The sequence below is a fragment of the Trachemys scripta genome, chromosome 4 (genome assembly GCF_013100865.1).
Source record: "Trachemys scripta elegans isolate TJP31775 chromosome 4, CAS_Tse_1.0, whole genome shotgun sequence".
NCBI classification, from domain to species: Eukaryota; Metazoa; Chordata; order Testudines; family Emydidae; genus Trachemys; species Trachemys scripta.
In genome coordinates this window covers 18,727,954-18,755,806 of record NC_048301.1, presented here as the reverse complement: position 1 = coordinate 18,755,806, position 27,853 = coordinate 18,727,954, and the positions used below count along the sequence as shown (strand labels likewise).

Genomic DNA, 27,853 nt, shown 5'->3' with positions numbered 1-27,853 from the left:
GCACTGTACATACAGGGTTAAAACTTTCAGCCCTGATTCAAGCACAACTCCCATTAAAGTTAATGACACAGATTCTTCTCTCCTTTGACAGCAGTTTTACCCCTGTGTAATTTCACTGACTTCCGTGAAGGAATACGTTTTGATTTACACTGGAGTAAGGAAGAGGAGAGTCAGACCCTGTGAATTAGGACAGAGGAGGGCTGTACAGTTTGGGCCTGCCCTACACATGTATGTTTGGCCTCAAAAGGAAATTATCAATCACATTTTGTAGACATGCTGCATTTTACTGAACTATAGGAATGAGAAATACAGTAAGAGTTTGCACTTTCAGCTGAGGAGCTCAAAGCACTTTACAGATGCTTAGGAGTTAAATCTCAAACCACCCCAATGAGTTAGGAACGTATTATTATGGCCATTTTACAGGAAGAGAAACTGACGCTCAGAAAGATCACTGACTCAGCCACGGTCACACAGAGCCAGGAACAGGACCCAGATCTCCTTAATGCTAGCCTCTGCCTTGGTCATTAGACCATCCTTTCCTCCCAGGAGAAATGCTATGTGCAGAACTGGACGTAGACAAACATTAAGGTGTGGGTAGCAATTACTGGTGCCAAGACAAAGTTGCACACATAACAGTTTGAATTCTTCCATTGGTTTCACACACCTTGGCTCCAAAACTATTCCTCATGCCCTTCCCCACCCAAAAAGACACTGCAGCAGGAAATGTGCTTGAGGAAAACAATAGCCCATTAGCATTGCTCTGCAGGCGGACAAGGCAGTCTTGCTTTTATCTGCTTCGGTATAAAACACTGACATCATCTGGCAATATAGAGAGGTGCTTTTATGTATTTACCTCCCGTAGCCACGTCCTCCTCCTGTAAAGCTAGAAGGCCCTGCCTGCAGTGGGCACCTGGTCTAGAGCCAATTGAAGTCAGCCAGCCGGATCTGGCCTTCTCATGGGCTTGGCATCGGACCATGGAAGGAGTCTGGTTTTGATGCACAGCATAGGGCAGGATTTGAGGCACATGGGAAATGGGTCTGCTGCATCCCTGCCTGCATCAGAGCCCAGCACCCTGGGGACTTCCTTTGCAGGAAGAGAACAGGCTGTGACAGTAAATCCACTGCGCAGCAACTTAACCGGGAAGAGGGCTACCTCTGCCTCAGGGCTCTAGCAGTGACTCCACGGAGCTCCACAGCTTTTGGGGTGGGAGAGGATCTTTTTCTCCCCCTCCCCCACAGATCACTGCCTTGTGCCAAGCCCAGCTTCTTGTACTTAGTACAGAGGGATGGCGGTATTGAAGCTTCACCCCAGTGAATTTAATGAGGATTTTTGCCCAAGTTAGGACTACTGCAGAATTCAGTTGTTAATGACAGATCATAAAAGTCTGGCTGCACTTGGAATGGATTTTTGGTTTGTGTATCTTTTAGCTGTCCAGTACGTGCCCAAATGGCTCATTCGCTGCTTCACATTTTCCATTGTTACTGTCATTTTTTTCAGTCAAACAGAACTGAGAGAGAAGGGGACACAGACTAAGCAGTGCTGACATTTTCTCTGTAGCTTCAAAAAACATTTGATATCAGGAACTTTTCTGTAAAACTCCCCACAGTGCCACCACCCCTTCTGACCCCTGACCCAGTTTTAAATCGGTACCCATTGACTTTAGTGTGGCTGGCAAACCTGCATAATCAGAGCTATTCTACTGGAAATAGCAGTCAATCCAAATGCCAAAGTTCTGAAAAGCTAAAGCAATTACAAGTCTAGTACATTCCATTCCGATGACACATCCGTACTGCAAGGAGACACACTTTAAAGCAACAGCTCCATACCTTAAATGCCTGTGGCTGATGAATAGATACATATATGCATAGGTTTCCAAAGGCATGGTAACCCTAAACTAAATGGTGAAAGGGGTGGGGCGGGGGGGAAAGGGGAGAGCAAATAAAGTTCCCTCTGAATCGGAAAACCTGGCTGTATGTACAACAGCATAATGGACACAGGGGTAATCGTCGCTTTTGTCCATCCCAAACGTTCAAAAATCACAAGTCAAGCATCAGAAAATCGTGAGATTGGCTTTAAAATCACGACACTATTTTGGAACAATTATAAATGTGGGTTTCTTTTCATTTGCCTTCTGAAGCTTTCGATACCCTCAGTCCATGCTTTCAAATTTTTCTCTGCAACCAGAAGGGCTAGAAACTTACTGCTTCGGTGGGGTTATTTTAATGGAAACTGAGATTCTTCTATAATCACTTGACTTCGGGAGCTGGGACTTTAGGAAAAACCTCAAATATTGCAAGGCATGATCAAAATCACAGGAATTGGCAGTCCTGGGCTACTGTTATAGTTCAGCCATTTGCTCCTGGGACGGTGCTGCTTCTAGCTGCCCTGCAGTTTACGTGTGGCCTGTGCTGCAGAACATTAGAGAGTGAGGATCCAGAAAACTAATTACTGTAACCCAATCGACTGTTTCATCCATTATTATAGAACCGCTAAGGCCTCTGAGGTCCTGCCTTTGTCAGCAGAGGGGATGAGCTCCCAGTGGATTGAAGCAGGAGCAGCATAGACATGGTGTGCTACCTTTGTGCTGTCTTTCTCTCACCCATCTGTATGGAAGCCTATCTTTGGATGTTGCATTGAGTTGAATGCTGTGGCTGAAGGGGAGCTATCAGGGATTAGAACAGGGAAAACACTCTTCACATCACTCCACCCGTCTCCTATTTTGTGGGTCTGACTCCACTAATTTACCTTGGTTTCCTTTGTCTATACGGAATTCCTTACCCAAGGGAGGTGGGATTCTGGGAGCAGTAGAGAGTCCCTGGCAGCACAGCAGTGTTGTTAAGGGAGTTGGCGGAAGGGCAGGTGCTCCAGGAGGCCAGGTGAGGAACCAGAAGTCAGCAGAGCATTGAGATTCAGGGCCTCTGTGTGGAGGGCTCTAATCTCTGAGATCGGCTGAGTTTAGGGACTGAACCCTGACTTCTGCTGGTTCAATCCCTCTTGACCTCCAGGAGCAATGCCAGAGAAACTCCATAAGGCAAATTTTGGAACTTCTAGTGACCTAGATGGATAGTTCCCTTATTATTTTGATTTGAAATGTGCTGTTAAAATGCAGCATAACAACATAAACCCACTTGACAGGCTGTCAAGAGTGACTTGACTCTAGTTTGACGTTGCTCTCAATCCCTGTCCCTCCTTGCTGCAAAGAGAATGTCTGCTGCAGACTAGGCCCTCATGGTAGAAGGGCCTTAAAATGAGGTACCTCATAAGATGTACTGCTGTTATAATAACCTCACACCTCAGTTCTTCAGCACACAACCCATCGCACTTTCACATATGATATGCAAATGGCACATTTTGCAAGTGACAGTCCTATTAGAACAGAAGAGGAAGACATTAGGAGGCTGTTACCAATTTAATCTCCACATCAATCAGAAGGAAACAAAAGAAAAGAAAACATTTGTGATAGGATGTGCTTAGGAATAAGATCTGATCAAAGAGTTCAAGAGCACGTTCTGAACACTTAGAAATTGTAAAACAGCTCAGCTATGGTGAGATCTAAAAAAACAATTAAAGGGTCACTCTCAGATGCCATAATCACATATTTTTAAACATATTATTAGTTAGACGTGTCTGAAAATATAGCCAGAGATTATTGCAACTAAAAGAATTTTTAGAAAACTAATTTACTCTTCATTGTTTATAAATGCCTGAACAGACAGACAGAGGATAGGTCTTTGTTGATTGTTTATCTCATGTACTTGGTTTAGCTTGAACAATGAAGACAGGCTTATCAGGCTGACTGTTCTTTCTGGCAAGGAAGCAGGAACCTTGCAGGGTTAAAGATTTTGAAAATCTTTAGTTGACGTTCACAAACCATCCCCTCTTTTCCCTCCCCCCCGTAATTTAAACCATGGGGCTCAGTCCTCTGTCCAATCTCTGCTGCGTGCCGCAGAGGTAGGGAAGCCGTAAAGGAAGGGGTTGCTACTCCCCAGGCCTGGGGCAGCTGAGAGCCAGTTTGGCCCCCACCGTAGATTAGAACAGCCATTGGGTTGCCCTAAACTATCTCAAAAATACAGTGACCATCAGACCATGGTCCGCCAGAGCACAGCACAGCCAGCGACACTCCCTCTTGCCCTAGCACGGGGGGTTCTCAAACTGGGGGTCGGGACCTCTCAAGGGGTCGCAAGGTTCTTACATGGGGGGTCGTGAGCTGTCAGCCTCCACCCCAAACCCTGCTTCGCTTCCAGCATTTATAATGGTGTTAAATATATTTAAAAGTGTTTTCAATTTAAAAGGGGGGGGTCGCGCTCAAAGGCTTGCTATGTGAAAGGGGTCACCAGTACAAAAGTTTGAGAACTACTGCACTAGCACATCCCCAAGAGATCCATTTTGCACCATGCAGATATTCTTCCTACATCAGGAGAATCCCCGGCTGGCAGTTTAAGCACAAAGGAGCTGGTATGGGTCTCAGGACTGAGTCCGTGTGTTTCCCAAGAGTGGTTCAATTAAAAAAAAAAAAAAAAAGGGCAAAAGAAGGTTGCTCTAGCTGAAGGGAAGCCTGTGCTATGTATCAGGAGGCAGGGCTGGATTTACATCTTACGGGCTCCTAGGCACAGCATCTTCAGCACCCTCCCGCCCAGAGACCCCTCCACAGATCCCCCCCCACAACTGCACAGCCCCCTGCACACACCCCCATCCTGTGCTCCTCCACCCTCAGACTCCTCCCACTGCCCAGCACCCCCCACACAGCCCCACAGCCACAACTGTCCAGTGCCCCAACACACACAGACCTCCCCCATCCCCCACTTCCCAGCACCCCCTATAACCTCCCCACTGCCCAGCACCCCCCAACACAGCCCCACAGCCACAACTGTCCAGTGCCCCACACAGACCCCCCACTGCCCAGCACCCCAACACACACAGACCTCCCCCACTCCCCACTGCCAAACACCCCCCACAAACCCCCCACGGCCCAGCACTCCCACATATAGCTCCACCACAACTGCCTACTGCCCCACACAGACCCCCCCAAATGCCCAGCACTTCGACATACAGCCCCACCACCACAACTGCCCAGTGCCCCACACAGACCCCACCACTGCCCAGCACCCCCCGAACCCCACCAGCACAACTGCCCTGTGCCCCACACAGACCCCCCACTGCCCAGCACCCCAACATACACAGACCTTCCCCATCCCCTACTGCCCAGCAGCTCCCACAAACCCCCCACTGCCCAGCACCCTCCCACAAACCCTCCCAGAGACCCACTGTCCTGTGCCCTCCCCCCGGCCACATTCACCAGCCTGGCTGGGAGGTGACTGTGTCCGCCGAGCTAAGCTGGCAGTGCAGCTGGGGCTGTTCAAGGGAATTGCTCTGGCCTCTCGGAAGCAGCATGATCAGCCACGCTGGAGCAGGAGTGGGGCCTGCCTAGGCCGGGCTCCCTCGGGACCCACTTACCCGGCAGGGCCCCCAGCGGCATTGGACTGCTGAGCTCTTCCCCTGCTGCTTCGCCTTCCCTGCTGTCAGGAGCGCTCCAACAGGACTGCGTGAGGCCATCTCCCCATCAGCCGGCCCTGCACCCTGCCCAGACCCGGGAGTGGCAAACTTTGAATTTTTAGGCACCCTTAGAACTCTGGTGCCCCTAGGCACGTGCCTACTGTGCCTAATTGGAAATCCAGCCCTGGCAGGAGGAGGAGAACTTCCTTTAGATGGGGTGTATTTAGTTTTTCGTTAGAATGTTTCCATCATTCCCTCTCTGCTCCTCTGTCCACTGTCTCCTCTAAGGAGAACACGAACCCCCTAATTTCCAAAACTCAGGATGCTCCATCTGAGGTACAATAGCTTCACCCCTCTCCAGTACCTACCTGGTTTCATTTCTCATTCTCTTGCACCATGCTGCAATGTTGGGGTTGGAAACACCACAGGGGATGTTTAAATCCACACACTTAACGTCTGTGTATATCGAATTAAGAAAAAATTCATAAAAACTATTAGCTTTTGAATTTTTCTTTTCTTTTTTTATTTATTCTTTTAAACAGTGTAATCAAATCCAACAGGAGGGCTGGTCAAATTTTTTCCATCCAAGTTATTTAATGATGGAAAATTGGAGATTAACCAAAGTAGGGTTTTTGTTTGTTTGTTTGTTTGTTTTTCAAAAACAAGTTGGTTTTTTGTGGAAATTTTTGATATTTTGGCCAAAACAAAAATGATCCAACTCCCCCAATGTTTTGCTTTTCTGCCAAAAATTTTCAGTATTTGAATTTTTGCCTAAGAGAAAAGAAAATTTCTGTGGAAAATTTAGATGAAACATTTTCTGGGTGGAGGGGTAGGAGGACCCAAACATTCTTCAACCAGTTCTGTTCAACAAAACCTAGGAGATCGTCTGATTTTGCCTTCTTCAAGCACACACAGCTGAAGGAAAATACCAAGCCAACACCTGATAATACAGCACTTACACCACCATCCTTTCCATTGTGTGAAAACTAGCAAGTGGTTATTGAGTGATGTAAATTAATTACTTTTAAAACTATGGATTACTCTCTTTGATGTTCTAATGGTTAAGGCAGTCTGGACAGATTGCAGTGATTGGTTGTGATGTGAGTGGATTAAATGCAATGGTATCTTCTTTCAATAGCTGGAGGGCTACTCTTCCAGTTGATCAGTGTACCTGCTGAGCGCTTGAGAATAAAGACAGATCTTCAATATCTGTGATTGAAGTTTCTGATCACTCTGGGAAATGCCCCTTCATTTGAGGAGATGTTGCCAAATCCAAATATTTCTCACTTTGCCTTTTCATTCCCTTTAAAGGAGAGATTATTCATGATGTCTGTCAAGAAGGAAGGTGCCCAGAAGAAATGGGCTGCCGTAAAGGAGAAACTTGGGTCCCAGGAGACTGACCAGTCAGAGGCCAACCTGGAAAATGCAGAGCCAGAACTATGCATTCGCCTCCTACAAATGCCCTCAGTAGTGAACTACTCTGGTCTCAAGAAGCGACTGGAGAGCAGCGATGACACCTGGATGGTCCAGTTCCTGGAGCTGAGTGGCCTAGATCTGCTCTTAGAGGCCCTGGACAGGCTGTCTGGAAGAGGAGTATCCAGGATTTCTGATGCCCTGCTTCAGCTCACCTGCATTAACTGTGTGCGAGCTCTCATGAACTCCCACAAGGGGATTGAATACATTGTCAGCAACGAAGGCTATGTCAGGAAACTCTCTCAAGGTAAGAACACTTATTGTTCCTTTTAAACACACACAAGTCAGCTTTGCAATAAGGCTTCTTGTTGCTTAGTCACCTGCTCCACTCTGAACATATTATTTCACAGATATATATTAAAGAGTTTTTTATATTTTTATCATGCTGTTGCCTTTTAAATAGCATAGGGCTTTAGCAGCTTTCTCACAAGGACATTAGAGGCTATTCTTATGCATACTCATTTAATAAAACGGGTTTTTTCCTCTAAAAAACCCTACTGCTTTTAAATGCCACTTCCCCCAATTTTTGGCATATGGCAGAGAAGAAATATTGGACCCGTTTCCACATAGGAGTCTTTCATGTTTTGCCAACAAAGTGTAAGACACTCTGTCTTAGGATAACATAGAAACTACTGGTTCCTTACCTCCCTGACTTCACCTTGTAGACAGATATCTGTCACTTATTGTTTGTGAAGTCAAAAAGCAGAGTGTGGACTGTTAATCAAATGGACCTCAACAGCTACAATTGACAAAGAAGAAGGGTGTCTCTGTGGTTAAGACTCAGAACATCCCAGTTCTATACCTGGTGCTGCCACAGATTTCCTGTGTGACCTTGAGCAAGTCATTTAATTTCTCTAGGCCTTAGTTTCCATCTGTAAAATGAGGCTAATGCTGCCTTCTTTCTTCCATCCTTTGTGTGTCTTGGCTGTTTAGATTTAAGTTCTTCAAGACATCTCTTACTATTTGTATAGTGCTAACCAGAATGAGGCCCTGATCTTAGCTGAGGTCTCTAATGTTACTCTATACTACCAATGCCACATGGATCAGCGTTCATGTCGTGCTCCCAATCAGCACCTGGCCTGGGTCGGGAAAGCTAATCCATCCAGAGGACCAAATTCAGTGATGAATCCTAGTCAAGAACCACTTGAGGCATGTTGTGCATATGCTAAGAAGAATTGCCATATCTACAAACCCATTATTTATAGCTAGTTAAACCCTCCACTGTTTGATAAGCTTCTCTATTTTAAAGTTATCTTCCTTTTTCTCCTCCCAAAAAAGAAAAGACTTGTCTTTCCTAACAGTAATAAAATATAGGAATGGGCCTTTTTCACTGTGGAAGTAGGAGCATTTGTAGCGTTATTCAGTAATGCAATCTCTTTGCTTCATTGTAAAAGATCAATAAGGTATATCCTGGCCAATGCTCTGTGGAACACACAGGGAAAGGGGAAGCAGAAATATAGGATGGCTGATTAGAGCAATTCATAGTGCATCCATCTAAACTCAAAGAATAAGACTGTTCAAACAAAAACCTGCAACGTTTCTCCAGCTTTTCAAGAAACTGAACCGTTTTTGTGAATGTGCAATCAAATGTGTCATTCTTGAGTGTCCAGGTATTTGAATCTCATTGCAAATACTTCCTGGAACACTTGCACAAGTACATTGCTTGTGTGCGTCCCAGACTCTGGATGTTGATGGAGTTTCAGAGAAGTATACACTAATAGACATTTTCTCTTTTTGGCAGCACTGGACACGTCTAATGTCATGGTCAAAAAACAGGTGTTTGACCTGCTAGCTGCACTATGCATTTACTCACTGGATGGGCATGCCCTGGCTTTGGACGCCCTGGACCATTATAAGGCAAGTGCATAGTCAGAGTACTATATGGTGTGATTATCTAGTTCCCTGTGTGATAGGTAGACCAGTGTGCACTATTATTTCAGCTCTGATCCTGCAGCTGGATGCACATGGGTGCATCCCTCCACCTGGGGGCACAGCACAGGCATAGGGATCAAGTTGTATCATTCTGGTTAGAGAGTCAGGGACTTAAAGACTGAGCTTTGTAGTAAGTTAAAAAAAAAAAAGATGCCTTCCTTGTCAGCAGAAGTCTGAGTGGCTGCACAATGACTCAGCTAGAGGCAGCCCTACCGGCATCCGTAGAAAACTCACAAAAATCAAAGGTATCATGCCTGTGGGTTTCACAGCCCTGGATGGCTGTACCAAGGAGCAGGAAGAAGTCTCAGGTCAAAGAGGGAACTTTTCCAGTGCAAGTGATCAGTTTCCATTTACTTTCTCTGCTGACTAGACGTCTGCTCAGTGATGGAAGGAGCCGTCTCTAGCACACGTTTTTCTTTCTCGTGTTTAGTGAGATATGCTGATGAGGGGTTAAGATACTGACCTTGTTTTAGAGTCTGTTTTTAAAAGGGAAAAAAACGTTTCTAAACTGGAACATCTGCAATATCACTTGTGTGTTACCAGACTGTGAAGAACCAGCAGTACCGATTCAGTGTGATAATGAATGAGCTCTTTGCTACGGATAACGTGCCTTACATGATAACGCTGCTAAGTGTTATTAATGCCTTGATCCTGGGCACTGAAGAACTAAGAATCAGGACGCAGCTCAGAAATGAGTTTATAGGTAAGTGTAGCAAAGCGAAGACTCACGGGTGTGGCGCCTCCTGCGGGTCATTTGGGAATTAGCTCATCCAGCACTCGGAGCGCCTCCTGGTGGCCGGTGTCTCGCCTGTCGCAGGCCCCGTGTCCCTTCCGGACCCCAGTGCCCTTTACCTTGGAGTTCTGCCCACCGCAGTACCCCCATACGCTGGGTCCCTGTGCCAGGGGAACCCCCAATCCCTAGACCCACCTTGCCTCAGTGGCTACTGCCAGTCGTCATCTAACCCCCGCTCACTGGGGCAAACTGCAGGCTATATTGGCCACTCATCATTGGCAGGAGGGTCAGACTAGCTACCTCTGCCTATTCCCGGGCTGCACCTCCCAGCTCCAGTACCTGCATAGGCCTTTATCAAGGCCTCAGCCTGGGGAGTTGCCAGGCTGGAGCTCCCCAGCTCTTCTTGCCCTTCCCCAGCACTGCTCTGCTTCAGGTACCCTATTCCCAGGCAGCTGGGTCCTTCTCCCTCCAAGGCCGGAGAGAGACTGTCACTCAGCTCCTGGCTCACAGCCCTTTTATAGGGCCAGCTGTGGCCTGATTGGGCGTGGCCCAGCTGTGGCTGCTTCCTCAATCAGCCTAGCTTTTTCCACCGTAACTGCCCCACTACAGTAAGAAAGTTGTGTCCCCGTCAGGTTCCCTTCTTTTGGCCCTCTGACCGCACTCCTGTCCCTGTTATTTCATTAGTTGTCCCCCGAAATCAGTTGGGTTTCAGGACCTTAGGCTGTGGGGGCGGGGGGGATCCTTTAGCAGTGGGCTGGCTTCCGCCCACCCACTTCAAAGGACCCAATAGGTACAGTAAGAAAGTTGGTTGGATCTAACTTTATTAAAGGAATTAAACTCTTGAACTCAAGCCAGTTCTGTGGTAGGTTTTCAAAATACCAGTAAGATAGTTAAATGGAAAAAAAAAGTTGTGCAAATTGCATTGTGTCATACTTGAGACACCAATAATGAGCCTAACTTATATGCAGTGCAGTAGCCTTTGACTCTCGTTTTATATTTGATACACTTTCTTTAATCCCATTATTTCAAGCTTTGTTCTTCTTTTTCACATAAACTTGATCTTTTCTTCTTGTATGCTAGCAGAATTCCAGCTTAATCTACCCTATATATATACACACTGTAACCTTTATTCCATGAGCTAGTTTAATCAACTCATGTCTGTAGCAGCCCAGTCTTTATTCAGGCCTGATCTACACTACACAGTTGTGTCAACATAAACTGCCTTACATTGACCTAGTTGTGGAAGTGTCTCCACTTAAATTTGGCTCGCGCCGATTCAGTAACACTACCCAAGCGGCGTAGAGGAACGGCTGATGTAATTAGGTTGATGCAGTGTCAGTGTAAATACTGCATTGCTTACATTGACTGTGGCTTTCAGGGGCTGTCCCAAAATGCCCCATACTGACCATACAATTGATACAAATGCTCCTGGTGAGGACGCGTACCACCAACGCAAAGAGCCAAGTGTGCACACACCCAAGCGATTTATTAACTGTGGTGGCTGTATGCTGACGTAAGTTAGGTCAACATAATTTTGTAGTGTAGACATGGCCAGGGCCATACTGAGATCTGATGCAACTCCTCTCACAGTTAATGTGAGTAGTGCTTTCTTTTGCCAGGACTCAGTTTAGCCCATACAATGTAGCACGTGATTTAAGAATATACAGTAGTAGTCTCTAATTGCTTGAACATAAGGAATGTTGGGTACAATGAGACAGATGTTCAAATTCTCCATTTTAAGAAACTTCATGTGCAGCTGAGGATAATACGCCTTATGTTTTTCGCAACATTGTAAAATAAAGTCCTGATCCTGCAGATATTTAGCTCCAGAGTATTACACACCTGCACAAATATTTGCAAGACTGGGATCCAGCTCTTTTTAATGAACATTCTCCTTTCTAAGTCCCAATCTTGCAAACATTTATGCATATGCTTAACTTTACTTATTCTGAGTAATTCTGTTGAAGGCAACGAAACTGCTTGCAGTAGTAAGTAGTACTAAGCATGTGCATAAGTCTTTGCAGAACTGGGGGCCTTAATTTTTTTTTAATTAATTTTTTGTACAGCCTTGCAATATACAATGATTAGAGGTTCCAAGAGGAGAATTAAGGCACCTTGGTAATAATAAAAACATGCAACTTTAAATAGCAATTTAATCCTTTGCACCTGGGAAATGTTAGGTTTTATGCGTATACAAATTCCTCACAGAAGTGCTTAACATCTAGTAGATTAGAATGACAACACTTTTTATTTTCCTCTGTCAGGTCTTCAGTTGTTGGATATTTTAAACAAGCTAAGGTAAGGTTTTCTTCTTTTAAACTTTATTTTATAATGTGATTCATTTTGATACAACTATAAAAATACTTAGTGCTTATTTTAGCAAATCTTTCACTTTATACAAATGCCTATTTTTATTTTATTTCCTTTTTTAAAAAATGTTTGGCTTATCCATATTTTTCGCTGCTTCCTTTCTGAGTTCTCTCCTGGTCAGAAATATAAAAACCACTGTATTTCACTGCACTTTTTCCTGTGATATCTCATTTTTTCTCCCTTTATGTTAACCATGAGTCAGAACCAAAACCCAAGAACCACGTCCACTCCCCAAACTTTTGCAGTGTTCCAAACTGAATCGAGATCTACATTTTGTAAATAGCTCCTTTTTCTAAACCAAAACCTAAGATCCAAGGAGGAAATCATATGGTATAAAATACTGTTTCAAACCTCTTCATCCTACGGTAACAATATAAACATGGTTAGTCTTGGTAGTGTAGAAAGGGTGCAACTGTTTTAAAATGAAACTTGAGAGTTTTAGGCCAACATGGCTTAAAGCCTCGCTTACCTGGCTTTTTTGGTTTTTATTTTGCCTCATCCACACTGACCACAGCTTTAACTGGGACAGTTTTCAAGATTGTTTTTGCAAAGAGCTTGCAGACTCAATCCAAACAGATCACTGTGGATCAATGTGCTGTTGTCTTGTTGAGTCTGTATCTCAGTTCATCTTATAGTATCAATAGCTTCTGCTCACTGAACAGTTTGAGGGCATTTTACCATTTGATTGCTGATTCTTGTCCCAGAAATATCCAGCTAAGGCACGTGGCTGGACGAACCTGTCTGAACAAATTGTTCATTTGGAAGGATAGTCCATGAGGAAACCATGTCAAGTTTTAAGATATGTGCATAATAAATGTCAATTATTCACACAGTTGGGATGTCTGCTCTAGCCCTATAAAAATTAAGAGATAAGCGGTATTTCCATTGCCATCAGCTAACAAGGTTTGGGTGCCTGTTCTGTGAGTCCTGCAGATTATGATTTCCAATTTAAAAAAAAAAAAAACTTTTTTGATCAGGGAAGGAACGTCAGTTGAAACAGCAAATAAATCATTTGAATGATCCTCCTTTGTCTGGATAAATAATTAGTGTCAAGTAAAGAGAGAAGAATTAAAAAAGGGAAATGCCATGATCCTGTCAAAACTCAGAGCAGATTTTTCTTTTACCTGCTTTCAAAACACATCCAGGGTCAGGTTCGGCCAGACATCTTTCCCTTGAATAACACCTTGCTCTGAAAGCTGTCTCGTTGATTTCAGGGAGTTACTTGCAGAGGAAGGTACTCCGTAGCGGGGGAGAGGATGGTGGGATTGGCTCCTTTATAAATAATAAGGGAAGGGTCATTTCAGCCCTGAATAGTCAGGTTGGTGGATGAAGAAGTACAAATGACACAAACACAGAAGTTTCAACTGGAACCGGTGCTATACGCTCTCCAATTAAAATGCGTGCTGTGGTATTGTAGAGATATAGAGGACGAGGACCTGTTTATCCAGTGTGAGACATTTGAGGAGTCCAAGTCCGAAGATGACGAGGAATTGTTAAAGATATGCGATGGGATTGACATGAACAATCACCAAGAGGTCTTTTCGTGTCTTTTCAATAAAGTAAGTAGGACCTACTTTGGGGATACCATTCCTCAGTGGAAATGACAGCAGCCAGCCCTGGAGACCAGGAGTGGGTGCTGCAGTGATGTGTGAAAGGGAGAGAATGCAATTAATAGGAAACTGTCTTGTATTTCAGGTGAGCAGCTCTCCGGTCGCCATCCAACTGCTGTCCATTCTCCAGACCCTTTTGTATTTGGAACCTTCTCATCACTCCAACCTGTTGTTGTGGGAATCTTTGGAAATCTTAGCGAACAGAGCCATTTTGCTTGCAAATGACAGTAAGAACAACTTGCCTGCTATTTCAGGCTTTGCCCCTCTCCCCCCTCCAAACTTCCTCAAATCAAATGTATATAAATTACTTCCATTATTGAATCCACTCAGGATTAAACAGAACCCAAGGAAAAAAATCAATAACTAGTCTGTGCTGATCCTTGGGTGAAATGCTGGCCCTATTGAAGTCACTGGGATCAGGATTTCACTCCTTGGCCTTGTCTACACTACAGAGCCTTTATCAGTATAGCTATGGCAGCAGAGCCCCCTACTGGAAATATGGCATAAGTCAATAGAAGGAGTTCTGCAAACGTAGGCACACCACCTCCCTGAGAGACATTATCTTAGCTGCCATTACCTTAGCTTAGGTGACATTACCTTAACTGACACAAGCTCTCTTCTGTTGGCACAGTTGCATCTACCCCTGTTTTTTTGGCCGGCATAGCTATGTCGGCTTGAGGGCGTGATTTTTTTCACACTCCCAGCTGATGTAGCTCCACTGGCAAAACGTTGTAGTGTAGACTAAGTCCTTGTCTCTACAAATGAATCCCAGGGTTTATTCTGATCCAAAACCTAATGAAGTCAATGGGAGTCTTTCTGTTGTTTGCAGTTGGTATTGGATCTGGCCTTCATTGCTGGGCAGGGCAGTACCAATTACATACACAAAGGTGTTGTTAATATGCCAGGCCCAGATCCTGCAGTGAGCTCAGTGGGAAAAGTTCGCTGCAGCAGAGATCAGTTCCAGAGATTTCTGTAACATAACCGACGAAACCGGTGGGAGGCCTATATTGCTGCAGATCAGTTGCTCAAAAGGGGATCTGGATAGTCTTTGATAACTTTTAGTTTACATTTGTTTCCCCCTCACCTTGGTTTACAGTCCAAGGGAACAGCATTGAAGAAGTCCTGGAGAGACTGTTATCCATAAAGAAGTGCCCAAACCAACAAAACTTAGAGCAAAAGCGATCAGCTGAGAGAGTGAATGAAAGCACTCAGACCGACACAGATTTCGGGGAGTCCCTGAGTGCAGCTCAGAGCTCTGCTATGACAGCCTTCCCTCCGGCGACAGCAGCACCTCCACTGGGGCCACTGGTAGCCACAGAGAATGTCTCACCCTCCCAGCTACCAGCCTGCTCCACTTCACCAGGGCAGTGTATATCCCCGCCTAGTGCTGCTCCTCCTCCTCCCTCACCACCACTGCCCGGCACGGCAGCTGTGGCAGCCCCTCCTCCCCCACCACCACTGCCCGGCACGGCAGCTGTGCCAGCCCCTCCTCCCCCACCACCACTGCCCGGCACGGCAGCTGTGCCAGCCCCTCCTCCTCCACCACCACTGCCCGGCATGGCAGCTGTGCCAGCCCCTCCTCCCCCACCACCACTGCCCGGCATGCCTCCACCGCCTCCCCCACTGCCCGGCCTCGGAGGCATGCCTCCTCCTCCTCCCCTACTGCCCAGCCTGGGAGGCATACCGCCCCCTCCCCCGCCAGGAGGCAACGTGGAGGAAGTAGTGGTTGCCCACGTTGACTATGCTTTGGGCTATGCCAGGCCTTTCCCCAAGAAGGTGAAGACTCCGACCCTGAGAATGAAGAAACTCAACTGGCAGAAGCTGCCCTCCAATGTGGTGCGAGGTAGGTGTGTCTAATGCTGCACTCAGTCATTGTTTTTGTAGCTGCTGTAGAGAGACGCACACACACATAGCTGTCTCCAGTGTGTCCTACGCCATCTGTTTCTGTGACAGATTTATGTTACCAATCTGCCTGGGGTTTCAGGTGATCAGGCTGAGGCCGCAGGATCTTTAGGGGAGGAGATGAAGGAGCACACCAAGTGACTAGTTTTAAAGCTTTATTAATCAAATAACAGCAGTGAGTGCTGGGTACGCCCCACGTCACTCGGAGGAAGGAAGGAAGCATTCGTGCCCAAGCCCTAACCCACTTTCATACTCACACATGCACAACCCAAGGCTGGCCAAGCCTGGGTGTAACGTAAGAAGAAGAGGGGGAAGGGTAGACGAGAGTTCTGTCCTGTGCACAGGTCGTCTAGGGTCCACTGTTGATCTCCGACTTGCTTCAGCTCTCGGGAGGGTTTTAAGCCCAGGGTTCTTCTGGGGGCATTTTTGTCCTCGTCTCCTGTGCTCGCTGTTCCAGTCCAAACCGGCCTTCTGTGGCTGCCTTAGGTTCCCCAAAACACACCGGCTTCAGGGTCGCGAAACTGTTGTTCTTCCACTCACTGGCCTTCGCAATCTTTCTCGTTTTGCAACCCCCTTCAGGTCTGGCTGGTTCAGCTCTCCTTTCCCACAGGCTTTTGGCTGTTTGGCAGCAGGGCGCTTGTTTGGGTGCATTGGCCTTGAGCGGCAGTTTCGTTCCTTATCTTGGAGCCTAGCTGAATCGTCGAGTTAACCCGTTCCTTTCCCCCTTCGGCCTCTCGCAACCTGCAAAGGAATCTTTCATTCCACACTCACACCTTCAACCCTTCCCAGAATCCTTTCCCATGCATATATAAGCGTGAGCAATATACAACGCTGGTGCTTACCCAGGGGACCCCATGGGGGGGAGGCAAGTTTTATTGTGACATTTCCACTGGATTTTGTTGGGTTGGGGGTTGGGTGAATAGTGTTTTCCTTATATCTCCCTTCGCCTCCCCTCCCCCAAACAGCCTGAGGTGCCCTAGCACTGAGTCTTCCCGTTGGCTTCATTTGGTTTTGGCTCCAGTCCAGGGGTGCTGAGAGCCATTGAACCCAACTGTAAACCCTGTATATGATGGTAGCCACTTCAAGCCAGTTCCAGCACCTATGGTCCAGGTTTCAGAACTAGTTACCCCACCGTGTCTATTGCTGCACATCTAGTAATTCATTGCGACCATAGCCAGCAAATGAGACTAGAGAAGCAAAATGGCCAGACTGTGGCTGGTGTCTGTGCATGTGTGCGAGGAGATGGGCTGGGTGCTAACCACAGAGCCATGCCTTCCTCCCCTCCCCTCCCACAATCATGCTAACCCAGCCAGCTGCACAGAAGAACACCATCTGTGTCCTTTAAGGAACACAGCTGCGGCTGTGCTGCCCCTCCATGCCTGGTAGCTCCTGAAGGCATCTTCCCCTCATCACAGTCTTTTGGTGTAAAGTCACAATTTAGCCCCCAAACAAATGAAGCTTCCCCTTCCAGCATAGAGCAGAATTCTCTCTAGTATAACTAACGCTGTGGATAGCTTCACATACTGGGGGGCCCCGGAGTTATTTAGAGGGTTCCTAATGAGTCTGGCAGTGTTACTGACCTTCAGGAGCCCTTATGTATTCTAGGCAGAGATGATAACCTAACCGGAGCTCAGTGTCCCATGCGCACACCTGTGACTTTGCAACATGTAGCTGATCAGCTAGAGCAAACAGAAGTTAGTAAATCCCATTTAGCTCGGCTGCTGCCTCCAGCTCAGCTAAATCTCTGGCGGCTGTAGATTTCCTGGTTTAATTCACCTTCAAACCTTGGGGATGCTGTCTGTGGGAGCTGCCATTCTTACATAATTAGCACAGTCCAGGGCTATTCTGCCTCTTTTCTTATTTATTGCATTCATCTTTCTCAGTGTTTCCCTTTTAGTAAGTAGGGTTGCCAATTTTGGTTGGACATATTCCTGGGGGTTTCATCACATGACCTAATCTTTAATTCCTGGAGACTCCAGGACAATCCTGGAGGGTCAGCAACACCGGTAGTAAGGAGCATTACCTTGATGTGCTGAATTTTCAGATACTTCTGTAGCGTTCTTAGTGAGTGCCTCGTCTCTTTCAGAAAGTCGCTCCATGTGGGCATCGGTGAGCAGTGTCAGCGATGAAGAGATAGAGCCTGATTACATGAGCATTGAGCAGCTTTTTTGTTTTCCGCAAACGAAGCCCAAAGAGAAAGCAGCTACCCCAGTGAAGGTGGAACCAAAGGAGGTAATGGGCTATTTCTCATCATTTGACGATTACGGTAAAAGGCCACTGCACATAAAGGCTCATCTAACATAAATTATTATTTCTTTAACAGATCACATTCTTAGACTCCAAGAAGAGTCTCAATCTGAACATATTTTTGAAGCAATTTAGATGGTAAGCTATGAACTGGTTTCACGGTTGTTGAATAAAGCAACAGTTTGGCAAGTGAAATTAGCATGGCCTTTGTAGCAGACAGTTCTGTGAGGGGCTGAAAAATCCATATGACTCCCAAGACCACGGTTAATCCCTTAGCCACTTGGCCATCCTTCCTCCTAGGTCTGGTCATACAAATAATTACAAACGAGTAATTTTTTTCATAGCAGCAGAGTTCAGGGGGACTATTCACTGTTTGAATGATTTGCAGGATCACACCCTAAATGTTTGTAGTGAGAGACAATACAATAAAGATTGTATTTGAGATTTAAAATGAAAGGACAAATAGAAAAGGACAGGGCAGTATATTTCCCACAGTTCGAACACATCCTGGATGCTAAAACATAGAGCGAGTGACTGACCATCCAAGGAGTGACTATAAAATGACATGCCTAAATACAAACAAGAAAGACAGCTAGTTCAATCTCATGTATTTATAATTTTTCTAGGCTACAACATTACATATCTCTATTCATGTCCACAGTTACTGATTTTAAAGCATCTCGCTTATATTCCACGGTGTTAAAAATAATGGAAGGTAAACACAAGGGTGGGGAAATAGTAATTTTATTTGAGACAGTGGCCTACTTTATGACTCCTATGTTATGAGTCCCTCTTCTCTTCAGTTTATTATAGCTATCTACTGAAGATACATTTTTAAATTTTTAAATTTTTTTAAGGTATTTATCTTCACAATACCCCAGCAGGGAAGGGCAGTGCTATTTATACCCCATTTTACAGAGGGAAACTGAGGCACAGAGAGACAAAGGGCCAGATTTTTAAGTGCCTAAAGATATAGACAGGTACCTGGTGTGTAACCTTTGGTTTTTGTGTTCCCAATTAGTAGTGTAAAGATAATAAATAAAACCAAACTGAATTCTGTAAGGTTTGAGCCTTCAGGGCAGTTGGAGATAGTTTAAATCAGTGGAGGCCTGTGAATGACACTAGTGATAACATTTAAAACGTGTTAAAATAAACTGGCTGGTTAAAGCAAACAGGTCTTGCAGTCTAACCACGCACTGCACTAATACTCACAGGCTAAGGTGGAATGATGCCTCCTGGGGTGATCATTACCGGATGGGAAGAATCACCATATCCCTTTCTCTAATGGTACCTCGAGAGTGGATGGGTGCGCCCCATCTAAAACCAGCATGCTGCCCTTTTTATAATTCTGAGTGCCAGGCTACTGTGCTAATCCATGGAACAGCCTTCCTGTCAGTAAGGCCTCATTATGCACCACTCACTAGTGTTTGTAAGGCATAATCAATAGCATATGGTCATAGGGAGCTGGCCAGTGTTGTTGTTCTATTGTTGCTTGTAATTACGTGCCTGTTCTCTGCAGCTCAAATGAAGAGGTAGTGGACATGATTCAAAAAGGGGACAGGACCAAGTTTGATGTGGAGGTTCTGAAGCAGTTACTGAAGCTGCTACCCGAAAAGCATGAGGTTAGATGGAAAGACTCTTTTAATTCAATTCACAAAGGCTGTAGATATGATGCCATTCTGGGGTCTTGACTCTTGTGTTTTCTTGTTAGATAGAAAACCTGAAAGCCTTCAAGGAAGATAAAGCCAAGTTAGCAAGTGCAGATCAATTTTATCTTCTCCTCCTCAGGGTTCCCAGGTAAGGCAGATCATTAGCGACTTCAGACTGATCTTTTGCTTCCATATTGTTTTCCATAACAGCAAGCTTCTCTTTTTGATCCGATTGGATGTAGCACTCTGTGTCGTTTAAAAGGATACTGAAAGTACTCTAAATTAGAGCATTACTCTGCAAAACATTCTGAATACCGAGACGTTTGCTGCAATTAGGGAAAGTCAACTTTAAAGAGTCTCTCTCTTTTATTGTGATAACACTATAGAAAGGCCTTCTTAAAAAAAATCTTTCTTTTAATGGATTTGTTGTTTTAAAACTAAGCCTTTCTTAAAATGCTTTTAGTGTACTCCATAGTTGGTTTGTTTGTTTGTTTGTGGTCATATTATAATATTGCACTTGTATATTTATTTGCCTTTCACATGCCTCTTCCATCAGACTCTCAAAGTGCTTTACAAATATTAATCATCCTCACTTGTGTAAGGTAGGGGAGTAGTCTCTGTGTCAGAGAGGAGCAGACACACTGATACAGTGAAATGTAAGTTATACATCTCTGGACCAACCTGGCCATTTACTGAAGCTTAGTAAGACTGCTGTACTGAAGGAAGGGATAGCACCAATCCCCTTCTGCTGGGTTTGCTGCCAGAGAAAAGAGTGTGATGGTTTGGGGAATGGAAAGGGGGAGACTTTGCTGGCAGGGTCAGGAATCTGTTAAGCGTAACTATATTTGTGCCGGCTCCCTCTCTTAGCTACCAGCTCCGGATTGAGTGTATGCTGTCATGTGAAGAGACCACCGTCATGCTAGATATGCTACAGCCAAAAGCAGAAGCGATCAGGAAAGCCTGTGAAGGTAAATGGGACAGCGTCACCCCTCAGCGTGTTGTGTTCAGAGCCATGTGAGGCCTCATTTCAGCTTGTAGTAGTATATCTATCTTACCTGAGAATTTAAGGAAGAAGTGGCCTTTTGTTGTCTCCATCTCATATATATGCAAATCTGCAACTAGCCAGAAGATTGCACCCCCATCCTATCAGATACACACCTGGCCAGGATGGCCCATGCATTCATGGCCACCAAGTTTAAATTATTGCAACTCATAACTAGGAATAGAGCCACAAGCTTGAAAAACCTCCAACAGGTACAAAGCTCAGCAGCCTGTCTGCTTAACACCATTGGCTACTATAAACGCATCACCCTAGTTCTCCACTCTCTGCCCTGGCTCACCAATGAGCACAGAGTGTGGTTCAAGCTGTCTTTCCTGATGTTCAAAGCCCTGTCATGGAGCTGGCACTGGGTACCAGAGAGAGGACACTTCACCCTCTATGACCTCCCAGGATACAGTCCACTTGAACAACGACTTTGTCAACCAGTCAGAGGCTTGTTAGTGCAAGTGACACAGCTTTCAGAGAAGCAGTTTTAGATGACAGAACTCGCGCTTGCAGGAGTTAAGAATGACCACGTTTAGAAGTTAATGCTAAACAAATTCATTCAACTGGGCTTTCCCTCAATAAATTCCTCAGACACAATCCCGCCTCACCCCACAAAAAATCACACTCCCAAATCCCCCTATAAACTAATCAAAACTCTTTGTCCTACAGACTGAGCAGGACGAGAAAGTTTGTTACGTTTGTTTTTCTAAATAGGAAGTTCTCGGATACAGCAGCGATGTAGGCCATCATGGATATACCTTGTTAGATCATGTGGTAGCCCTCACCATAAGTTATGCTTCCTTTTTTGGAGTACGTGAAGTTGTTTAGGGAGCGCAGGGCTGCTATGAAAAGAACAGAATGGGAAATGCTTCTGGAAAAAGGCAGCAGGGGAGGAAGGAAGGAATAAAATGTTTTGAGCGATTCTTATTCAAGATCTCCCCCTAGTGTAAATAAAGTCACTAGCTCCACTTCTAGGGCACTTTCCAGGGTTTGAATTTGTACTTGCAGATTTTATTTTTTTGGCCACAGGAAAAAATACAGAATATAAATTATTTTCTGTTGGCCTGATCCAAAGCCCACTGAAGTCAGGAGAAAAACTCCCATTGCCTTCAATGGACATGGAATCATGTTCCATCTCCGCTGTCAAGAGCAATGTACCCAGAAAGTCTAACTCCATCATGCTGTGCCACAGTTTTGACCAGCTGGAATTATAAGGGGGGTGCTGGGGTTTGTGGGAAATTTTCAGAAAGAATTCGACCATGCAGCCTGCCTCTGTATGTTCCTGATGCTGCCTCCAGCGCCCCTCCTGTTGGTGCTACAACACTTAGGGTACGTCTATACTTACTTCCTGGTCCGGATGTAAGCGATTGATCTTCTGGGATCGATTTATCGCGTCTTGTCTAGACGCGATAAATCGATCCCGGATCGATCCCAGAAGTGCTTGCCGTCAACGCCGGTACTCCAGCTCAGCGAGAGGAGTACGCGGCATCGACGGGGGAGCCTGCCTGCCGCGTCTCGACCCGCGGTAAGTTTGAACTAAGGTACTTGGAATTCAGCTACGTTATTAACGTAGCTGAATTTGCGTACCTTAGTCCGAAGTGGGGGGTTAGTGTGGACCAGGCCGTACTGTTGGGAGATAAGCGAGGACACACGTTATATCCTTCACATCCTGATAAGCAGCTCCCTGGTCACCCCGGCCACTGGAGAACAATAGGACTATCAGGTTGAGATACACTGGCTTGGTCAGGATATAATTGCAAGGACTGGTCAAAACTGGTTTCACTGTGCACTGGGGCAGGCTCTAAGGCCAAGATCCTCAAAGCTATTTAGGCTCCTAACATCCACTGATTTCAATGAAAGTGAGGAGCCCAAACGCCTTTCAGGATCCAGGCCTAAGTGCTTTTTAAGATAAAAATGCTGGAGCCTGATTCTCTGACTAACACCAATGTAAATCTGGAGTAATTCTATTCAAGTCAATAGAGTTACAGCAGTCTGACGCTAGTGTAAATGGAGAGAAACAGTCTCTCTATATTTTCCTAATGAAGATGAAAGAACTTTAAAATGTCCAACAAATCAACCAAACCTTTTACTCAGCCCAACTAATGAAGCTAGACAGGTCTGATTAGAGTCTGTTTCCTGTTAGTCTTCTCCCACATGAGACGGCATGCAGCAGTGTTTGGGTTACAAATACCGTGGAACCTGAGAGTTATGGACACCTCGGGAATGGAGGTTCTCTGTAACTCTAAGATGTTTGTAACTCTGAACAAAGCGCAGTTCGGGCTCCAGGCCAGGCGCTGACAGCAGCTGAGCTCCCTCCCCCCCGGCCTCTTCACCTCTTAGCTGTAAGTGGCTGCCCAGCGTGTGGGGTGGGGACAGGCAGCCCAGATGTGCTTACCTTTAATACTGTACTGTGCCTATATTGCTTTTGGGGGAGAGGGGGGAAGTGTCTCTGCTGCTGCCTGATTGGTTACTTCCAGTTTCACCTGGTGTCTTGCTTGTAGTCCGTAACTCTGGTGTTTGAGGTTCTTTGAGGTTCTAGGCTAGAGTATGGACATCCTGCCTTGGTACAATGGAAATTCTGATCCAATTTGGGAAACATTCAGTTTTGAAGCTGACCCTAATGTAAAGGATACCTTTATTTTTCAGATCTTCTAACGACCCATCGCCTGCCAGTTTTTTGTCAACTGATTCTCAAAGTTGGAAACTTTCTTAACTATGTAAGAAATCTTTTTTTGTTGTTGTTTTTAAGAGCGCACTACATTTTATAGATGAAAAGAACTTTTTTTTCTCTCTTTTGCATGTATAGGTTATAAATACAGAGTGTTTGAGTGTGACATGGGTTATTCCTGCCTTTCTTTCTGTCTTTCAGGGAAGTCACACTGGAGATGCCGATGGCTTTAAAATTAGCACTTTACTCAAACTAACTGAAACCAAAGCAAACCAAACCCGTATTACTCTGCTCCACCATATTCTGGAGGTACTACTGCAATTTCCTTTGGGAATTTTGGTTGGACATGAACTATTTTTCCAGCCATACCTTCAGTTGATGTTATGTGCCTGTGTTCATATGCTCCTCACTTGTTTGTGTAACCCACACACCTCCTGGGTGTGGTGTTCTGTCCCATCTAGTGGCACCGAGACCACTTAGAGCAGTGGTTCTCAAACTTTTGTAATGGTGACCCCTTTCACATAGCAAGCCCCTGAGTGCGACCCCACTAATAAATTAAAAACACTTTTTTATATATTTAACACCATTATAAACCCCCAGTTTGAGAACCCCTGACTTAGAGAGAGGTTAATGAGTCTGTTCTACAGCCTTAGCTAAGAGCCATATGGCTTTTAGCTCATGCAGTAGAGGCTCATGCATTTAGCTCCAGAGGTCCCAGGTTCACTCCTGCCCGTCAACGACCAGGGTCTGTTGGTGTTATATTTGCATAGTACTGGAGAGATTGCTTGATTTGCTTGGGCTCATAGTCCTTGGGCTGCAGGTGCTACCTAGCTTTAAAAGAATTCTAAACAAAGAGTTGAGAAAGCAAAGAATCTCATCCAAGCCTTAGTCATCTTCCACCTTGATTTCTGTAAGTTCCTCCTCTCTTGCTTCTTTGACGCCCATCTCACCCCACTCCAACCCATACAAAATGCAGCTGCCAGGAACATATTCCTGGCCCGTAGCTCCAGTGAAGTCACCTTCAGTGTTTGCATGCTCCACTGGGTCTCCCTTCTCCACCAGATCACATTCAAGCTTCTTGCCCAAGCTTCAAGATCTTTCATAGCTTTCTCACTGCTGCTTAGCTGCCCTTACATTTACTTTTTGTATTACCACAGTAGCTAGGATGCCTAGTCATGGCCTCATCTTGCTAGGCGCTGTACAAACAAAGAACCAAAAAACCCAGCCCCTGCCACCCAGAGCTTACCACTTCTCCCTCTCCTCTGCCAGTGATGCCAGTCTTATTGCCCTGTTCATTGAGCTCTTCCCTTGCCAATCCTGTGCATTCAAACCCTTTTTGGGGATCCCACTTTTACCGTGACACCTAAAAAAAATTAGCCGCCTCCTAATTGCTATGCTGAGGTGCTCGGACACGGTGGCAAAGATGGTTGTATAAATTAGTAGATAGATAGTTAGGCAGGTAGATAAACTAGGACACAGATATTCTTAACGCATACACAGACCCATGAGACTTGCCAGACTGGATCAGACTAATGGTCCCTTTAGTCCAATATCCTGCCTCCAGCAACGGCCTGGACCCTGCACTTCAGAGGAAGGTAAAAGAAACCCTGCAGTAGGAGACTCTGGGATAATCTATCTACTGGGAAAGTTCCTTCCTAACCACCCATCAGTTAGAGATCGCTCTCCGCCCTGAGGCATGAGGGTTCATAGCCCTTTCAATATTCTTGTATATTTTTTAAATCTGTACTCTTATAATTCTGGATAGTCATGGCAACCATAGAAACAGACAGTCCCCTTTTGAATCCTGCTAAACAAACAGCGGGGGGAGGGGTGGGAATTAAACATTGCACACGCCAGTCACTCCCTCTGTTTGTAACCCTTCCCCTCCGCCCCCGCACCGTGGACCTGCTGCGTACGAAAAGTAAATACAAAAATAACGAATGTTTCTGTTTTAGGAAGTAGAGAAAAGTCACACAGACCTCCTGCAGCTTCCCAAGGACCTTGAATGTGTCTCAAAGGCAGCCGGGTAGGATTGTGAACCTGTTACTTTAAATTAAAAAAAGCAGAACCACCCAGATTCAAGAAATTAAGACATAAATGGCTGTTATTATAATCCATTCATTAACCGGATAGAGACTCAATTAATTTTAACCAAAGGATTTCCTTTTGCAAATGCTGGAGCCGTTTTAAAATGCAAATTGGCTATATGCACGGTTCAGCAATAAGCAAGACAGTAAGTAGGGTCCGAAATTGGGCTGCATTCAATTAATTCTGCTTTGCAGGCATTCACAGAAATGGTATGGAGTTCAAGGAGGCTCTATCTTTTTAATCCTAGCTACCTATAAGCAGTGCTGAAGTACCTGTCACTGCTGTATTCAAGGACAATAGCCTACCAGCTTCAGAAGAGCCCTGAATCTGTAGATTAGTCTCTCTAATGTGTTAGTGAAGCCAAACAATTAAAGTCTGTATGTATCCATTTTCAAATGTATAATACACAAGAGTCCAGTTAGACCTGGTCTTCTCTTCATAAGTGCTGCTGGGGGGTGTTCTCCTCATGGGGCTGGCAAAGAGCTGGCTTGTTAACACAGGTGTTTGTGTTGTTGCTTGAAAGTTTTTTGGGGACTGTTTTGATTTTTCATCTCTCTTACACTAGTGACCCTTTTGCTCTTGAGAACAAAACATTAAGCACAACAAGATACATGTGGACAAATGTCCCCTGAGAATTTGCACAGCCAGATAATTGTGAGCAAATATTAGCATGATCCATTCTAGCTGGTGATGCTTTGTACTATCGGGGGATTTGAAAAGCCCACCGTAAAGTTTATAAGTGACTTAGGAGCACAGCCCCATTGAAACACAAACACCATTGAAAGTGAATGGAGTTGTGCTCCTAAGTCACTGAGGCACTTCAAAAAGACCACTCTAAATTCATGAATTATTTGCATCACAGTAGTATCTAAGGGCCTCAACTGAAAGCAGGGCCCCCTCGTGCTCGGCGATTGACGGGCCAGTCAGACAGAAGCAATAAGATAAGTGAAGTGATTTGTCCCAGGCACAGCAGATCAGTGGCAGAACTAAGAATGGAACTTATGTCTCCTAACGCAGTCCAGTGCCCTAACCACTAGACCGTGTTGCCTTGTGGTGCTACCTCGGATTACACAGGCATAGTTCTGTGCTTCATACCATAGAGTCACTGGGAAACTGAAAAGGGGAAGGGGGGTGGGAAATCATTGCGGTTTTTCCTCTCTTCTAGCTAGCCCAGCCCTCCAAGGAGTGAACTGTTTTTAATCTCCTGCGGCTTTGTGTTCATTTTCAGAATTAACCTTGAAATCATACGTGCGGAATCCAGTTCCAATTTAAAGAAGCTGCTGGAACTTGAACGAAAGGTTTTGTCCTCGAAAGACGACGTGAAAGCCCAGTATGAGACGCCCATCCAGGTCAGTGAAAGGAGTGCCCTCACTTGAGGAGAGGAGAGCCAAGACTCTGCAAAGGCAGCATGTTCAGGGAGGAGTGAAGAGTAGAAACATTTGTCCCCTCATCGTCTCTCATATTTGAAAACGAATGTGGATGCCACACAACCCTTTTGTGTTCATTTGCCATGACCAGCAGGTACTGACTAGAAAGGCAGAGAGCAGGGATAAGGGAGAACCCAAGCCATCTTTGCACCTCTTCTCCTAACTGCCCCAGGAGCTCCTGGGCCACAGCAAAGGATCTGGGCCTTGGAACTGAACTCTTGTTACTTTATCATTCTAACTATTTTTTCCATTAATCTTTCCTTGCAATGTCTTGCGCAGTGCTTTGTAACTTGGCCTAAATGCATTTCAGGACAGCATAAATGCATCAAAGAAGTTGGAGGAGGAGTTTGAAATCATTGAAAGGAAGAAGGGGGAACTTGCAAATTATCTCTGTGAAGATGCAAACAAGTTGTCATTAGAAGATATATTTAGCACCATGAAAACCTTCAGGGATCTCTTCATTAGAGCACTAAAGGTTTGCATTTGTGAATATTATGTAGTAGGATCCAGGTGCTGCAACACGTGCATCAGTTCAGCTAGTATATAGGACCTGGTTTTCCCTTACATCTGAGCTCCATTTGGTGCAGGGGGTGAGGGCAGCGCCATCAAGCTCATTATGACCCTCTGATTCAGCATTGGCCCAGCCCTGACTTTAATTAGAGCAACCAAGGTCCCTGATGGACCATATGCCAATGGAGAATTGACGTAACAAAGCTTGCTCCGCCATACCCTCAGCCGACCCCCACCATGCTCCTTGCCCTATTCCATCCATCTCTCAGCATGTCCCCTAAGCCAGGTGGGCAGGACTGCAAGAAGTGTTCTCCACTGGCCATTTCTAGCTGGAATCTATCCACTTTGCACCATCTGATCACATTGGAAGATATGAACCTGAGGGTCAGATTCCTGAGCTAGGGCCTTCCCCTGCTAAAGTCCATGGGATTTTTGCCACTGACATTACTGGGTTCTGGGTGTGGGACTGAAACAGCCAGCTTGGGGATCTGACTGAGATCTGCAGGGAGCCTTCAGATTGCGATGTGCATGAACGAAGGAACCCCTTTGCCGAGTGAGGATGGAGCTCAGTGAGCTTTGCACTACCAAACTAGAGCTGCTAGGCCAGAGGTTGGCATTAACCCAGAGTCTGAGTGATGGACCCAGGATGGTCTCTCTTCCAGGATAAGTTTGTAGAAATGTTGTGGATTTATAGTGGGTCAGAAA

General features: G+C 45.4%; 1 protein-coding gene across 3 annotated transcripts in view; it reads left to right on the top strand.

Moving 5' to 3' along the window:
- LOC117876083 (inverted formin-2-like) overlaps positions 1-27,853 on the top strand; it is a 72,944-nt gene that overhangs the window by 31,443 nt on the left and 13,648 nt on the right. For 2 of the 3 annotated variants that reach the window (XM_034767865.1, XM_034767864.1), the window contains exons 2-18: positions 6,806-7,214; positions 8,709-8,824; positions 9,443-9,602; positions 11,897-11,930; positions 13,420-13,561; positions 13,698-13,839; positions 14,709-15,455; positions 17,601-17,746; positions 17,838-17,899; positions 19,281-19,383; positions 19,473-19,558; positions 20,278-20,378; positions 23,102-23,172; positions 23,325-23,432; positions 25,079-25,149; positions 26,440-26,560; positions 26,949-27,113. In XM_034767865.1, the coding sequence (XP_034623756.1) occupies positions 6,818-7,214; positions 8,709-8,824; positions 9,443-9,602; positions 11,897-11,930; positions 13,420-13,561; positions 13,698-13,839; positions 14,709-15,455; positions 17,601-17,746; positions 17,838-17,899; positions 19,281-19,383; positions 19,473-19,558; positions 20,278-20,378; positions 23,102-23,172; positions 23,325-23,432; positions 25,079-25,149; positions 26,440-26,560; positions 26,949-27,113 (2,772 nt within the window). In that variant the 5' untranslated portion in view covers positions 6,806-6,817. Of the gene's footprint in view, positions 1-6,805; positions 7,215-8,708; positions 8,825-9,442; positions 9,603-11,896; positions 11,935-13,419; positions 13,562-13,697; positions 13,840-14,708; positions 15,456-17,600; positions 17,747-17,837; positions 17,900-19,280; positions 19,384-19,472; positions 19,559-20,277; positions 20,379-23,101; positions 23,173-23,324; positions 23,433-25,078; positions 25,150-26,439; positions 26,561-26,948; positions 27,114-27,853 lie in introns of those variants that run through there. The other variant, XM_034767866.1, reaches the window with a different exon arrangement.